Genomic DNA, 16,342 nt, shown 5'->3' with positions numbered 1-16,342 from the left:
AATAGTCTGCATGCATTCAATAGGAAGCATTTATAACTGGAGATTCAATTAATGACAATAGTAACTAGAAGTTCCTCATATAATTTGAACTTAAAATACTTTTGTGTGATTTTGAATACTGATTCTATTTGATGTTATTTTGCATATTGGTTTTAATTTGAAAAGGAGAACTTTTACTTGTGAATTTAGCTGTTTTACATAGCAATTATGTAATTTAGTGGTGAGTGTATCATCCAATACTAAGTGGAAGACACAAGGTCCTGTGTTGTTATGCCACTCCAGGAAGACATAACAAATATAATAAGGTGAGAACACGTCTATGTTTTGTGATATACACTAAATAAAGTCCCTTTAAATTGATCGTTCAGCCAATATTCTGTGGTGCCTACTCATTAATGTTCTTTTCTTAGATCGTCCAGCGGTCTTTCCATGACACAATTTAATTTCTGGAAGAAGCTACAAACTTTGAAAATAAGAAGATAGGCAGTAAAAATGTTATCTTAAAAAATAAGAAAACATTGAAAATAAATTATAAAGACATGAAATCAAAACTAATTTTTTAAGGAGTTGAAATAGTTTTATATCTTGTCCTCAGAGTTTTAAGATCAGGCAGTCTCAATGTACAAATCAGAAGTCCTGACATGATCAATAGAGCAATTTATGTTAAAAAAAATTCTTTAATCTGTTTCTTTTTTTTTTTCCTACACATTTCTGGGATGCCTCTTGATTTAATGTATCACAGCAAAACACATCGACTATGACTATACTCTGACAGTGTGTGAGTCTAATTTGGCAATCTGAAACTGTGTTCTAGCTCACGATTTTATTTTAAATATATATTTAAAATATTATTGCATTAGCTCATTGACTTTTTCTGTGTTTCAGTTATATGTGTCTTTGAAACTATCCTTGCTAGCATAAGAGGTAAAACAAGGGGTTCAATTTAAAAATAAAAGCAGCTATTTATTTGAATAAGGAAAGGGACTGTAGAAGAATCTCATGATTTGGAGCAAAAGTTCTAACTTCTTTCAAGTGGACTTGAGAAAAGTCACTTATCTGTGTTATTTTATTTTTCTACTCACAGCTTTGTTTTAAAGAGGTAACTAAGTGTATGTGTATACAACTAGTCTGCTTTTGACAGCAGTATTGCAGAGTATCTATCACTTTCTACTTATTCTTTTTCTCAGTAATGCTTGCTTTAATTGCATCCACAAACTACCAGCTGCTGCAAACACGACTTCTGTGAACAGCCTCATCCATGCCCTCTTATGAACCCAAGTGAAACCTCACAGGTTTCCCTCAGTTGGGTCATTGCGCATGTCAATGTTTAATTTGAATAAGGACTACCGGATACTCTCAAAATGACTGCACAAGTTCTAATTTCCAGCACCTGTCATAGTCTACACTTCCACTTTCATTCTACACTAAGGTACATAAATATATGCCAGGCCTTCACTAATTTCTTAGCATTTACTTTATGTCTCATGATATTTCTTCTGTGGAAAAGAGAAAAATCAGTCTTTTATAATTACACCATCACTTGTTAGCTTTACTAATATGTGTGTGTGTGTGTATTTCACTTAATATTTTTATTTTTTTAATATATATATATGTACACACACACATACATATATTTCACTAATGACCACTGATCATGCAGTATTAATGTTTAATCTCATAATGCAGGAATACATAAACATGTAAGCAGTTATAGCTTCAGGGCTTACTCTCAAAAAGCAGGTGAAATGTTTAATGGAATGATACTACTATTTAATGTTGTGATTTGGGGCAGGTTACTTAACTTCCCCAAACCTCTTTTTTTCCCTATTATTAAAGAGGTGCCAATTTCATAGAGAGAGACCGGACTAGCTGGAATTTCCTAGGCCTAAGCCTAGCTGGGAAGGTGACCGCATCCCCCTTTAAACACAGGGCTTGCAACTTAGCCCACACCCGACCAATCAGAGAGCTCACTAAAATGCTAATTAGGCCAGGAGGTAAAGAAATAGCCAATCATCTATTGCCTGAAAGCACAGCGGGAGGGACAGGGATCAGGATATAAACACAGGCATTCAAGCTGGCAACAGCAACCTGCTTTGGGTCCACTCCCCTTATGCGGGAGTTCTGTCTTCACTCTATTTCACTCTATTAAATCTTGCAACCGCACTCTTCTGGTCTGTATTTTGTTAAGGCTCGAGCTGAGTTTTTGCTGGCCATCCACCACTGCTGTTTGCCGCCATCGCAGACCCACCGCTGCTGACTTCCATCCCTCCGGATCCAGCAGGGTGTCCGCTGTGCTCCTGAACCAGCGAGAAGCCCATTGCCACTCCCAGTCGGGCTAAAGGCTTGCCATTGTTCCTGCACAGCTAAGTGCCTGGATTCATCCTAATCAAGCTGAACACTAGTCACTGGGTTCCACGGTTCTCTTGCGTGACCCACGGCTTCTAAGAGAGCTATAACACTCACCGCATGGCCCAAGAGTTCATTCCTTTAAATCTGTGAGGCCAAGAACCCCAGGTCAGAGAACACGAGGCTTGTCACCATCTTGGAAGTGGCCCACCACCATCTTGAGAGCTCTGGGAGCAAGAACCCCCCGGTAACACTTTGGCGACCACAAAGGGACCTCCAAAAGCGGTGAGTAATATTGGACCACTTTCGCTTGCCATTCTGCCCTGTCCTTCCTTAGAATTGGAGGAAAACACTGGGCACATGTTGGCCAGTTAAAAACGATTAGGATGGCCACCGGACTTAAGACTCAGGTGTGAGGCTCTCTGGAGAAGGGCTTTCTAACAGTCCCCGGCTCTTCTGGGTTGGGGACACTGGTCTGCCTGGAGCCACCTTCAACTTCCAATTTTCTTGGGGAAGCCGAGGGCCGGCTAGAGGCAGAAAGCTATCGTCCCGAACTCCCGGCAGTAGCCGGTTGAGATCATGGCGCAGCCAGAAGGCTCTACACCACAGTCACATAAGCCCCTACCTTTCTTTCTGACCCATACCTCCTGGGTCCCGACCACCACTTCCTTGAAAGTGTAGCCCCAAACTTCTCCTTACCTCTGAATCTACTTCCTCTGGTCCTGGTCTCCTAGGTACTAGTGGTTCAGACTTTCATTTCCTCTAGCAAGTTGTATCTCCAAAGGGATCTAAGGAAGCTCTAGGCTGCGTCCTTAGGCATCTAGGCTGCAAACCCAGGGAATCTTAGCCCTGGTGTCCCTCCCAAGTTAGGTATACAGCTCTCAAAATGGGCAGTTATGTGGGACCCATTCCCTACCACGCTTGCCAGGGTCCCAAGTTTGTAGTGGCTAAGAGAGAGAGAGAGACAGGAAGAGAGAGAGAGAGAAAGAGAGACAGGGAGTGAGAGAGATGGGGGGGGAGGGGGGAAAGAGACGGGGTGAGAGAGACGGGGAGAGAGAGAGACAAAGAGGGAGTCAAAGAGAAAAAGAAAGAAAAGGATAAAAAAAAAAAAGTGTGTCCTGGCCGGGCGCGGTGGCTCAAGCCTGTAATCCCAGCACTTTGGGAGGCCAAGACAGGCAGATCACGAGGTCAGGAGATCGAGACCATCCTGGCTAACACGGTGAAACTCTGTTTCTGCTAAAAAATACAAAAAACTAGCCAGGCGAGGTGGTGGGCGCCTGTAGTCCCAGCTACTCGGGAGGCTGAGGCAGGAGAATGGCGGGAACCCAGGAGGTGGAGCTTACAGTGAACCGAGATCCGGCCACTGCAGTCCAGCCTGGGTGACAGAGCAAGACTCCGTCTCAAAAAAAAAAAAAAAAAAAAGTGTGTCCTATTCCTTTAAAAGCCAGGGTAAATTTCAAACCTGTAATTGATAATTAAAGGTCTTCTCTGTGACCCTATAACACTCCAATACCACTTTGTTGTCAGTGTAAATAAGGGCGTAGCCCAAAAGCACAACCCATAGATTTCCTATCAAAAATCCTTAACCCAGTAACCCGCGGATGGGCCAAATGCATTCAGTCAGTAGTGGCAACTGCTTTGCTAAAGGTAGAAAAGTAACTTTAGAGGAAACTTCATTGTGAGCACACCTCACCAGTTCAGAATTATTCCAAGTCAAAAAAAGAAAAGGTAGCTTACTAACTCAAATCTTAAAGTATGGGGCTATTCTGTTAAAAAAAAAGGTAATGTAACTCCAAGCACTGATAATTCCCTTAACCCACAGATTTCCTAACAGGGGATTTAAATCTTAATTACCATACAAAGGTCTGACCAGACCTAGGAGGAACTCCCTTCAGGACAGGACGATAGATGGTTGCTCCCAGGTAATTGAGGGAAAAAAAAAAACCCAATGGGCATTCAGTAATTAATATGGAGACTCTTGTGGAAGTAGGGTTAGAAAACTTGCCTAATAATTGGTCTCCTCAAACATGCGAGCTGTTTGCACTCAGCCAAGCCTTAAAGTACTTACAGAATCAAAAGACTATCTTAATCCTGACTTAATAGGTTAGCTACACCCTCTCTGAAATGAATTTGCATAAGAACTGTTGTTTATAGGAATGCATCTTGATGGGGCAGCTGGGTTGTTATGAAATACTCAGGAACCCAGTCTAGGTCTAGGGCTCACCCCTGAACGCACAGGCAATATTGGGCATGCTGGTAAAGGACCACTAGAATCCAGCAGCCCAGACTCCTTTCTTTGTGGTCAAGAAAGGCGGGAAAACAGGTGCGGGACTGCTACCTCGGTGAGCGTAAGTAATCCGGGAAGCAGAGGTCCACGGGTGGTTACGCACCCTGGAAAGGAATAAGCATTAGGACCCTAGAGGACGCTCTATGACTAATGTTCATCGGAAAATGATTAGGGATGCTGGCATCCCTATTTTCTTTTTTCAGATGGGAAATGTTCCCCCCAAGGCAAAAATGCCCCTAGGATGTATTCTGGAGAATTCGGACCAATTTGACCCTCAGACGCTAAGAAAGAAATGACTTATATTCTTCTGCAGTACCACCTGGCCACAATATCCTCTTCAAGGGGGAGAAACTTGGCCTCCTGCGGGAAGTATGAATTACAACAGCATCTTACAGCTAGACCTCTTCTGTAGAAAAGAAGGCAAATGGAGTGAAGTGCCACATGTACAAACTTTCTTTTCATTAAGAGACAACTTGCAATTCTGCAAAAAGTGTGATTTATGCCCTACAGGAAGCCCTCAGAGCCTACCTCCCTACCCTAGCACCCCCCTGACTCCTTCCCCAACTAATAAGGATCCCCCTTCAACCCATTCAGTCCAAAAGGAGATAGACAAAGGGATAAACAATGAACCAGAGAGTGCCAATATTCCCCGATTATGCCCCCTCCAGGCAGTGGGAGGAGGACAATTCGGCCCAGCCAGAGTGCATGCACCGTTTTCTCTCTCAGACTTAAAGCAAATTAAAATAGACCTAGGTAAATTCTTGGATAAGCCTGATGGCTATATTGATGTTTTACAAGGGTTAGGATAATCCTTTGATCTGACATGGAGCGATATAATGTTACTGCTAAATGAGACACTAACCCCAAATGAGAGAAATGCCACCATAACTGCAGGCCCAGAGTATGCCGATCTCTGGTATCTCAGTCAGGTCAGTGATAGGATGTCAACAGAGAAAAGAGAAGGATTCCCCACAGGCCAGCAGGCCGTTCCCAGTGTAGACCCTCACTGGGACACAGAATCAGAACATGGAGATTGGTGCCACAGACATGTTTTAACTTGCATGCTAGGAGGACTAAGGAAAACTAGGAAGAAGCCTATGAATTATTCAATGATGTCCACTATAACACAGGGAAAGGAAGAAAATCCTACTGCCTTTCTGGAGAGACTAAGGGAGGCACTGAGGAAGCATATCTCCCTGTTACCTGCCGCTATTAAAGGCCAGCTAATTCTAAAGGATAAGTGTATCACTCAGTCAGCTGCAGACATTAGGAGAAAACTTCTAAAGTCTGCCTTAGGCCCAGAGCAAAACTTAGAAACCCTATTGAACTTTTCAACCTCGGTTTTTTATAATAGAGATCAGGAGGAGCAGGTGGAATGGGACAAATGGGGTTTAAAAAAAAAAAAAAAGGCCACTGCTTTAGTCATGGCCCTCAGGCAAGCAAACTTTGGAGGCCCTGGAAAAAGGAAAAGCTGGACAAATCGAATGCCTAATAGGGCTTGCTTCCAGTGTGGTCTACAAGGTCACTTTAAAAAAGATTGTCCAACTATAAACTGCCCCCTCGTCCATGCCTCTTATGTCAAGGGAATCACTTTAAGGCCCAATGCCCCAGGGGACGAAGGTCCTCTGAGTCAGAAGCCACTAACCAGATGATCCAGCAGCAGGACTGAGGGTGCCCATGGCAAGCGCCAGCCCATGCCATCACCCTCACAGAGCCCCAGATATGCTTGACCATTGAGGGCCAGGAGGTTAACTGTCTCCTGGACACTGGCACAGCCTTTCAGTCTTACTCTCCTGTCCCAGACAACTGTCCTCCAGATGTGTCACTATCCGAGGGGTGCTAGGACAGCCAGTCACTAGATACTTCTCCCAGTCGTTAAGTTGTGACTGGGGAGCTTTACTCTTCACATGCTTTTCTAATTATGCCTGAAAGCCCCACTCCCTTGTTAGGGAGAGACATTCTAGCAAAAGCAGGGGCCGTTATACACCTGACCATAGGAGAAGGAACACTCGTTTGTTGTCCCTTGCTTGAGGAAGGAATTAATCCTGATGTCTGGGCAACAGAAGGACAATATGGATGAGCAAAAATTGTCCATTCTGTTCAAATTAAACTAAAGGATTCCGCCTCCTTTCCCTATCGAAGGCAGTAACCCCTCAGACCCGAGGCCCAACAAGGACTCCAAAGGATTGTTAAGGACCTAAAAGCCCAAGGCCTGGTAAAACCATGAATAGTCCCTGCAATACTCCAATTTTAGGAGTACAGAAACCCAACAGATAGTGGAGGTCAGTGCAAGATCTCAGGATTATCAATGAGGCTGTTGTTCCTCTATAACCAGCTGTACCTAGCCCTTATACTCTGCTTTCCCAAATACCAGAGGAAACAGAGTGGCTTACAGTTCTGGACCTTAAGGATGCCTTTTTCTGCATCCCTGTACATGCTGACTCTCAATTCTTGTTTGGCTTTGAAGATCCTTCAAACCCAATGTCTCAACTCACCTGAACTGTTTTACCCCAAGGGTTCAGGAATAGCCCCCATCTATTTGTTCAGGCGTTAGCCCAAGACTTGAGCCAATTCTCACACCTGGACACTCTTGTGCTTTGGTACATGGATTATTTACTTTTAGCCACCCGTTCAGAACCTTGTGCCATCAAGCCACCCAAGCGCTCTTAAATTTCCTTGCCACCTATGGCTACAGGTTTCCAAACCAAAGGCTCAGCTCTGCTCACAGCAGGTTAAATACTTAGGGCTAAAATTATCCAAAGGCACCAGGGCCCTCAGTGAGGAATGTATCCAGCCTATACTGCCTTGTCCTCGTCCCCAAACCCTAAAGCAACTAGGAGGGTTCCTTGATTTCTGCCGCATATGGATTCCCAGGTACGGTGAAATAGCCAGACCATATATATACTAATTAAGGAAACTCAGAAAGCCAGTATCCATTTAGTAAGATGGACAGCTGAGGCAGAAGTAGCTTTCCAGGCCCTGAAGAAGGCCCTAACCCAAGCCCCACTGTTAAGCTTGCCAACGGGGCAAGACTTTTCTTTTTATGTCACAGAAAAAAACAGGAATAGCTCTAGGAGTCCTTACACAGGTCCGAGGGACGAGCTTGCAACCCGTGGCATACGTGAGTAAAGAAATTGTAGTGGCAAAGGGTTGGCCTCGTTGTTTACAGGTAGTGGCGGCAGTAGCAGTGTTAGTACCTGAAGCTGTTAAAACAACACAGGGAAGAGATCGCTTCCTGTCCTGTCCAGGGGAAGAGATATATCCTGTGTGGATATCTCATGATGTAAATGGCATACTCACTGCTAAGGGAGACTTGTGGCTGTCACACAACTGTTCACTTAAATATCAGGCTTTATTACTTGAAGGGCCAGTGCTGCAACTGCGCACTTGTGCAACTCTCAACCCAGCCACATTTCTTACAGACAATGAAGAAAAGATAGAACATACCTGTCAACTAGTAATTGCTCAAACCTATGCCACTCGAGGGGACATTTTAGAGGTTCCCTCGACTGATCCCGACCTCAACTTGTACACTGATGGAAGTTCCTTTGTAGAAAAAGAACTACGAAAACGGGGTATGCAGTGGTCAGTGATAATGGAATACTTGAAAGTAATCCCCTCACTCCAGGAACTAGTGCTCAGCTGGCAGAACTAATAGCCCTCACTCGGGTACTAGAATTAGGAAAAGTTAAAAGGGTAAATATATATACAGACTCTAAGTATGCTTACTTAGTCCTCCATGCCCATGCAGCAATATGGAGAGAAAGGGAATTCCTAACTTCTGAGGGAACACCTATCAAACATCAGGAAGCCATTAGGAAATTATTATTGGCTGTATAGAAACCAAAAGAGGTGGCAGTCTTACACTGCCGTGGTCATCAGAAAAGAAAGGAAAGGGAAATAGAAAGGAACCGCCAAGCAGATATTGAAGCTAAAAGAGCCACAAGGCAGGAACCTCCATTAGAAATGCTTATAGAAGGACCCCTGGTATGGGGTAATCCCCTCTGGGAAACCAAGCCCCAGTACTGAGCAGGAGAAATAGAATGGGGAACCTCACGAGGACATAATTTTCTCCCCTCAGGATGGCTAGCCACTGAAGAAGGGAAAATACTTTTGCCTGCAGCTAATCAATGGAAATTACTTAAAACCCTTCACCAAACCTTTCACTTAGGCATTGATAGCACCTATCAGATGGCCAAATCATTATTTACTGGACCAGGCCTTTTCAAAACTATCAAGCAGATAGTCTGGGCCTATGAAGTGTGCCAAAGAAAGAATCCCCTGCCTTATCGACAAGCTCCTTTAGGAGAACAAAGAACAGGCATTACCCAGGAGAAGACTGGCAACTAGATTTTACCCACATGCCCAAATCTCAGGGATTTCAGTATCTACTAGTCTGGGTAGATACCTTCACTGGTTGGGCAGAGGCCTTCCCCTGTACGACAGAAAAGGCCCAAGAGGTAATAAAGGCGCTAGTTTATGAAATAGTTCCCAGATTCGGACTTCCACAAGGCTTAGAGAGTGACAATGTCCGTGCTTTCAAGGCTACAGTAACCCAGGGAATATCCCAGGCGTTAGGTATACAATATCACTTACACTGCGCCTGGAGGCCGCAGTCCTCAGGAAAAGTTGAGAAAATGAATGAAACACTCAAACGACATCTGAAAAAGCTAACCCAGGAAACCCACCTTGCATGGCCTGCTCTGTTGCCTATAGCCTTACTAAGAATCCGAAACTCTCCCCAAAAAGAAGAACTTAGCCCATACGAAATGCTGTATGGATGGCCCTTCCTAACCAATGACCTTGTGCTTGACTGAGAGACGGCCAACCTAGTTGCAGACATCACCTCCTTAGCCAAATATCAACAAGTTCTTAAAACATTACAAGGAGCCTATCCCTAAGAAGAGGGAAAGGAACTATTCCACCCTGGCGACATGGTATTAGTCAAGTCCTTTCCCTGTAATTCCCCACCCCTAGATACATCCTGGGAAGGACCCTACCCAGTCATTTTATCTACTCCAACTGCGGTTAAAGTGGTTGAAGTGGAGTCTTGGATACATCACACTCGAGTCAAACCCTGGATACTGCCAAAGGAACCCAAAAATCCAGAAGACAATGCTAGCTATTCCTGTGAATCTCTAGAGGATCTGCACCTGCTCTTCAAACAACAACCAGGAGGAAAGTAACTAAAATCGTAAACCCCCATGGCCCTCCCTTATCGTATTTTTCTCTTGACTGTTATCTTACCCCATTTCAGTCTCACTGCACCCCCTCCATGCTGCTGTGTGACCAGTAGCTCCCCTTACCAAGAGTTTCTATGGAGAATGCGGCATCCCGGAAATATTGACACCCCATCGTATAGGAGTTTATCTAATGGAAACCCTACCTTCGCTGCCCACACACATATGCCCCGCAACTGCTATAACTCTGCCACTCTTTGCATGCATGCAAATACTCATTATTAGACAGGAAAAATGATTAATCCTAGTCATCCTGGAGGACTTGGAACCACTGTCTGTTGGACTTACTACACCCATACCGATATGTCTGATAGGGGTGGAGTTCAAGATCAGGCAAGAGAAAACCACGTAAAGGAAGCAATCTCCCAACTGACCAGGGTACATAGCAACCCTAGCCCCTACAAAGGGCTAGATCTCTCAAAACTACATGAAACCCTCTGTACCCATACTCAACAAATGGTTCTTCAAATGGAGCCCCAGATGCAGTCCATGACTAAGATCTACCACGGACCCCTGGACCAGCCTGCTAGCCCATGCTCCGATGTTATGACATCGAAGGCACCCCTCCTGAGGAAATCTCAACTGCACAACCCCTACTATGCCCCAATTCAGCAGGAAGCAGTTAGAGTGGTCGTTGGCCAACCTCCCCAACAGAACTTGGGTTTTCCTGTTGACACAGGGGACTGAGAGACCGGACTAGCTGGAATTTCTAGGCTGACTAAGGTTGCGACTTCCACTCATAGAGGAAGGGCTACCTTCTTCTTTTTGGAGCTAAACAGGGTCTTTTTCATCCTTTTTTAAAGTAGTCTAGATGACACAAGACCAGTAATTACACACATTTGCACATGAATTTAATTCATGGCAGACACACTTATTTCCTGTCGTGTAACCTTTTTTTTTTTTTTTAAATAACTGCATCTTATTCCATGCCGACTGCTATTGATAGTGGCACAAGCATTAAATTTTAGGGTTATATGCTTGGAGACCTCTCTTTCTCCTGTCCTAGCTATTACTTTACTTGTGTCGCCTAGAAAAGGACCAGTCCTTAATTTTATCTTAAAAACTGTGATCATGGGAGGCTTAAAATGGGTCATAACATGCATCAGGTTGGTTATTTCCTGGGCTACATACCTTGGATAGAACAGCATTATACAAACAAGTTTCTTTTAGAGTCTTGATACGCTTATAATAACTATAAAATAATAGAACTGTAGCAATCTTTTGTCCTACCTCAGTGACTTGACGTATATACTGGGAACAGCCCTCAGTCTGAGGAGGGTCAGTTGAAGTCTTTACTGTACAAGTCCAAATTTTAAGGAAAATGAGTCCCCTGATGAGTTTCCTCATGGTTTGGCTGTGCATGGACCAGTCAGCTTCCAGGTGAGACTGGAGGAGGGCTTGTCATCTTCTTCAGAGTCAGTTTGCAGGGATTGGGGAGGCTGCTCCCATCCACGTACAGCTCGCAGTCTACTGATGTTTAAGGATGGTCTCAGAGGTTGGGTCCACTAGAATAAATTGAGTCCAATACTTCTACACAGTTATGTTTAACTGGGCTCTCAGATACCAGGAGCAAAGTGGCGGGTTTAGGGTGTCGCAAAACTTCAATGATTATGCAGGGATTTTCACAGAGCAAGCTTTGGTATCCGGTTAGTTTAGCATTCATTAGCTAATGGTATCCTTTGGTATTTATTAAAATTATCACAGCATGGAGGGACTTTATGTTTAGGTTTTGCCTAAGAGTTAGCTTATCTGCTTGTGCTAACAGGGCCATTGCTGTCAGGGCCCTTGGACATGGGGGCCAGCCTTTGGAAACCCCGTCTAGTTGTTTTGAGAGATAGGCCACTAAGGGCCCTACAGTCTGGGTTAAAACTCCAACTGCTATTTTTACTCTTTCTGACACATAGAGTGTAAAGAGTTTTGCCAGGTCAAGTAGCCTCAGGACTGGGTCCAACATGAGCTTTTCTTTCTAACTTATGAAAAACTCGTTGCTGTTGGTTGTAATAGATGTAGTTTATTTAATCTACATTTTCTTTGACTGTCATCTACCAAAATGTTGACTTAAATCCTGTAACTATTTGATTTCAAGCTTTAAATTGATCTGGTATTCCTTGTGGGGCTCCAATTGCATCTAAATGGATGTGAGAGTTGAAAGACCTAAAAGGGGCTTCTCTCACTTTACGATGTCTTATTATTTTTATTTTTATTTTTTTTCTTCCTCTGGTTGACGAAATGCCAGGGTGAAAGGGATAGCCAAATGGACTAAAGCACAAGTGCCACTCTAGTTATTTGGCAGCGTGTCTAGTAAAGGTCCATCACAATACCACCACACATCTGCTCAGGGATGAACAAGGGCTGACTGATTGATAAGCTCTTGAAAATTCTTAAGCTCACTACATCCCTTCAGGTCTTCAAAGAATGCTGTCTCCTCCCTGCCATGAGAAACACGAAGTGAACTTACAGTTGGGAGACAGAAGCTGGATGGCCCTCGGGGGCTGACCCTCAGGGACTTTGGGATATAGCAGAGAGAGCTTGGCATGACTTATTACTCCAGGCTGTAGAATCCTGGAAAAGAGCTACCATGCAGCCCATGCTGGTTGACTGGAGGACCACCTTAGTGGAAGGGGGACAATCAGGGCCTCTGGCCTGCCATGTGCACAAGCATAACAATTGCTTTTGTTTAACGTGCAGATGGAATATTTGATCCATTTTAACCAGGCATTTACATCTTGGCATGCTGTCTTAATTGACAAAGTTTGTTTTAAGTCTTTAACTTCTACGATCCTCTAGTAAAATGAATGTTTTATTTAGCACCTATCTTTGTTAGTTTTTAGACCAAAGAAAGCTAAACACCATTTTATATTTAATAATGCTTCTTGTATGATTTTTATACCAGATAAGCTAAAATTTACCTTTATATTAGTGTGTTATTAATATTAAACTTAATTTTAATAAAACCTTGTAGATATATTTAATTTTTCATGTTTGACCATAAGGTAAGATTTTATAGACTCTTTTTAACCTTTCATAATTTTTGTTAAAGAGCAGGTTGATGCTTTAAGGAAAAACTTGTTGCGTTTTTACTTTAATGTCCAGTTCCCAGAAAAACTGGATGATACCTTTTTAACTTTAGCTAATATGTTTACACACAGAATTTTCTTTATAATTAACATTTTAAAACTTGCTTAAACTTTCAAAACAATAATTTTTTTTAACCTTTTAATGTAGGTAAAACTCCACATTCTTATACCTCCTTATAATCTTTTTACAAAAGATATATTTTACTTTTCTTATACACCTTGCACATAAACTGTTTTTTCAACAGTACTCAGGAGGCCTTATTACTTTTACATTATACAACATTTTTTGCATAAAATTTTTTGTAATTTTTTTCATGACTTTCGCAGATAATTTTTTGACATGTCTTAATTTTCTGACTTATTATAAACATTTTTTTCTTTAAACAACCAGTTAATTTATTTCAGGACAAGAATTTACCATATAACATTCTTTTTATATAAATTCTGCCGACCCCCTTTTTTTCCTTTTCTTGAAATGTTTTAACATAGTTCCTAGTGGGGTGGGCTTATTTGTGCCTGACCTATGCTTTTTTGAGACAAAACACTACGCTCACACCACACGCACACCACAAAACAAATAACAGGTAAAAAGGGCGCACACACACACTTCTACAGTTTCCATCAAACCAAAATCAAAACCAAAATCAGAGTATCCAGAAATCCAAGCCAGGTCAAAACCAAAACCAAAGTATCGAGCAATCTAAGTCAAGTCAAAAGCAAAAACCAAAGTGCAGGTACAGGCACACCGTGGGTGATCAGGCCACGCTTCCACTCAAATGGAGTGGGCACGTTCTCAAGACCGGTCCTGTCAAGCAATTCAAACCAAGTCAAAAGCAAAACCAACACCAAAGTGCTAATAAAGGCACGCCGTGGGTGATCAGGCCACACTTCCACTCAAATGGAGTGGGCAAGTTCCAAAGACTAGTCTTACCAACTTTCAGATGTCCGGACTCCAAGTGCCAGTTTCTTCCCAGTGTTCAGCCACTGTGTTAATCCTCCACTGGGGGCCCACGACGCGCTGCTCTGATGAGGCGTTCCACCAGGGCAATTGCCTACCCGGGAGCTCTCTCAGGCTGGCTGGAGTCCCCCCAGGGATGCTCCACAGGGCGGGCCTAAGCCGCCGAAGGGGCTGCCTAGGCCGTCTGTCAGTCACCTCACTTCCGGGTCAGGGAACCAAGAAGTGTAGCAGAAGGAGCCGCAGACAAAACCTCTCGGACACCGAGTTGTAGAAGGAAGGGCTTTATTCAGCTGGGAGCATTGGCAAGCTACTGCATTAAAATCTGAGCTCCCCGGGTGCACAATTTCTGTTCCTTTTAAGGGCTCATAACACTAAAGATTTCATATGCAAGGGTCGTGATTAATTGAGCAATCTAGGGGATACATGACAGGGGTTTCATGCACTGATAGTCAGAGAGAAACAGAACAGGGCAGGGAGTTTTACGGTGTTCTTCTACACAATGTCTGGAATCTATGAATAACATCGGTTTCTAAGTTATGAGGTGATTTTTAACTACTGGGTTTAGGCCAGGCAGGCCCAGGCCTGGTTTTGGATCTGGCGCTGTGCTGCCTGTCTTTGGTTTTACTTCCTTGTTTTTTCCTTAAAACAGCTACTGAGTATAAAACAATATGAGAGGGTCTCTCTCTTTCCTCACAACCACTCATAGACTGCTAAAGTGTTCAAACTGTGTTCAAATAAGGCAAAGGCCAACCTGTAACCAATCCAGCTATTTCTGTACCTCACTTCCGATTTCTGTATGTCACTTCCCTTTTTTTATCTATAAATTTATTCTGACTAGGAGGCATCCCTGGAGTCTCTCAAATCTGGTGTGATTCTGGGGGCTGCCCAATATATGAATCATTCATTGCTCAGTTAAACTCCTTTAAATTTAATTTAGCTGAAGGTTTTCTTTTAACAGATCTAACTGTGTTTTTGTAGCCATTAGCCAAACCTTTTTTATCTCATCTCTCCACTACCCTTCTCAGCCTCTGGCAACCATCATTCTATTCTCTATCTCTCCGAAGCTTGTTACCTGGAGGCTACATCTCCATGATAAAACCTTGATCTCCACAACCCCTTATCACCAAGATATTTCTTTCTACTAATACTAAGTCTTTAGATAATAACTCTTTCAACAAAGTGCTAATCAGAACATTTGAATCTGCCTATAACCTGGTAACTGCTGCTTCCAATTGTGCAGACTTTCCAGTCTGAACTAATGGACATCTAACAAGTATTGATTGATGTCTTATGTCTCCCTGAAATATATAAAATACTAAACTGTATTCTGACCATGGGTGCATATTCTCAGGATCTCCAGAGGGCTGTGTCAGGGGTCATTGGTCACTCATATTTGGTTCAGAAAATTTCTCAAATATTTTACCAAGTTCAACTATTTATGTCGACACATATCTTTGCTATTGTATCTCTTCAATATATTGATTTCCTTTCTATATATATCCAGCAGTGGGATTGCTCAACCGTATGGTAGCTCTAAAGGAACCTCCTTGCTGTTCTCAATAATGGTTGCACTAATTTACAATCCCGCCAACAGTGTGTGAGGGTTCCTCTTTCCCCACATCCTCACCAACATTGTTATGGCTTGTCTTTTGAATAAAAGCCATTTTGAATGAGATAAGATGACATGCCATAGTTTTGATGTAATTTTCTTTCGATATATCTGTCTCTCACTTCATAAAAGAAAAGCATAATGTCCTACATGGGACATTTTACAATGGTCCTTTCATCTCTAGGAATAAAACCTTCTGAATGAATACAAAAAAGGGCTGAATCTATTGTGAATATGTAGAATTTGATGACAAGTTCCATAAAGCAAAAAAGGAAAAAAGGTTTGTATCGTTAATATTATAAAGCAGGCTTGTTTTTCCCTCCAAGTTACAAACGTATGACGTAGTCTTTTTCTTCCTTCCTCTCTTCCTTCCTCTTTTCACTATGTTAGAATTAAGAGATGAGATAATTGTCATGAGGACACCTATTAATATATTTATTTGAATTTAAAATTTAATTTTCTGTCTTAAATAAGTTTGATTGATTGATCATACTTTACAATTGAGACTGGCTTTGCTGACTAGATAACCTTGTAGACAATTTTCTCAAATGAAATAAAATAAATATGTAGTACCAATATTTATATCAATATTTTAGTAATATTGTTTATGCCTATACAGTTTTAAAACTGGAAGAAACTATTTTGTTTTCAACTGTTAAAACTTTTAAACGTTTTAGATATTAACATGACAATATACAAGAGGGCAAAGAGGTTTTCAAAATTATTTCAGAAAATGTGGTCCAAATGTTTGTAAAATAGGTTAAGATCTTTCCATTTCCCTAATTTACTAGAGATTAAACTCAGGCCTATAGATATTGAGTCTGT

General features: G+C 42.4%; 1 protein-coding gene across 1 annotated transcript; it reads left to right on the top strand.

Moving 5' to 3' along the window:
- Nucleotides 1-4,836: 4,836 nt before the first annotated feature.
- On the top strand, nucleotides 4,837-8,983 carry LOC144336455 (uncharacterized). Its single transcript, XM_077975094.1, is given in 3 exon segments — nucleotides 4,837-6,003; nucleotides 7,686-8,208; nucleotides 8,805-8,983. Coding segments are annotated over 3 exon segments (1,869 nt in total).
- The last annotated feature ends 7,359 nt before the right edge of the window (nucleotides 8,984-16,342 follow it).

Source organism: Macaca mulatta, chromosome 18, assembly GCF_049350105.2.
Source record: "Macaca mulatta isolate MMU2019108-1 chromosome 18, T2T-MMU8v2.0, whole genome shotgun sequence".
Lineage (NCBI taxonomy): Eukaryota > Metazoa > Chordata > Mammalia > Primates > Cercopithecidae > Macaca > Macaca mulatta.
The sequence above is the reverse complement of the archived record's forward strand: the minus strand, read 5'-3'. Positions and strand labels throughout refer to the sequence as shown.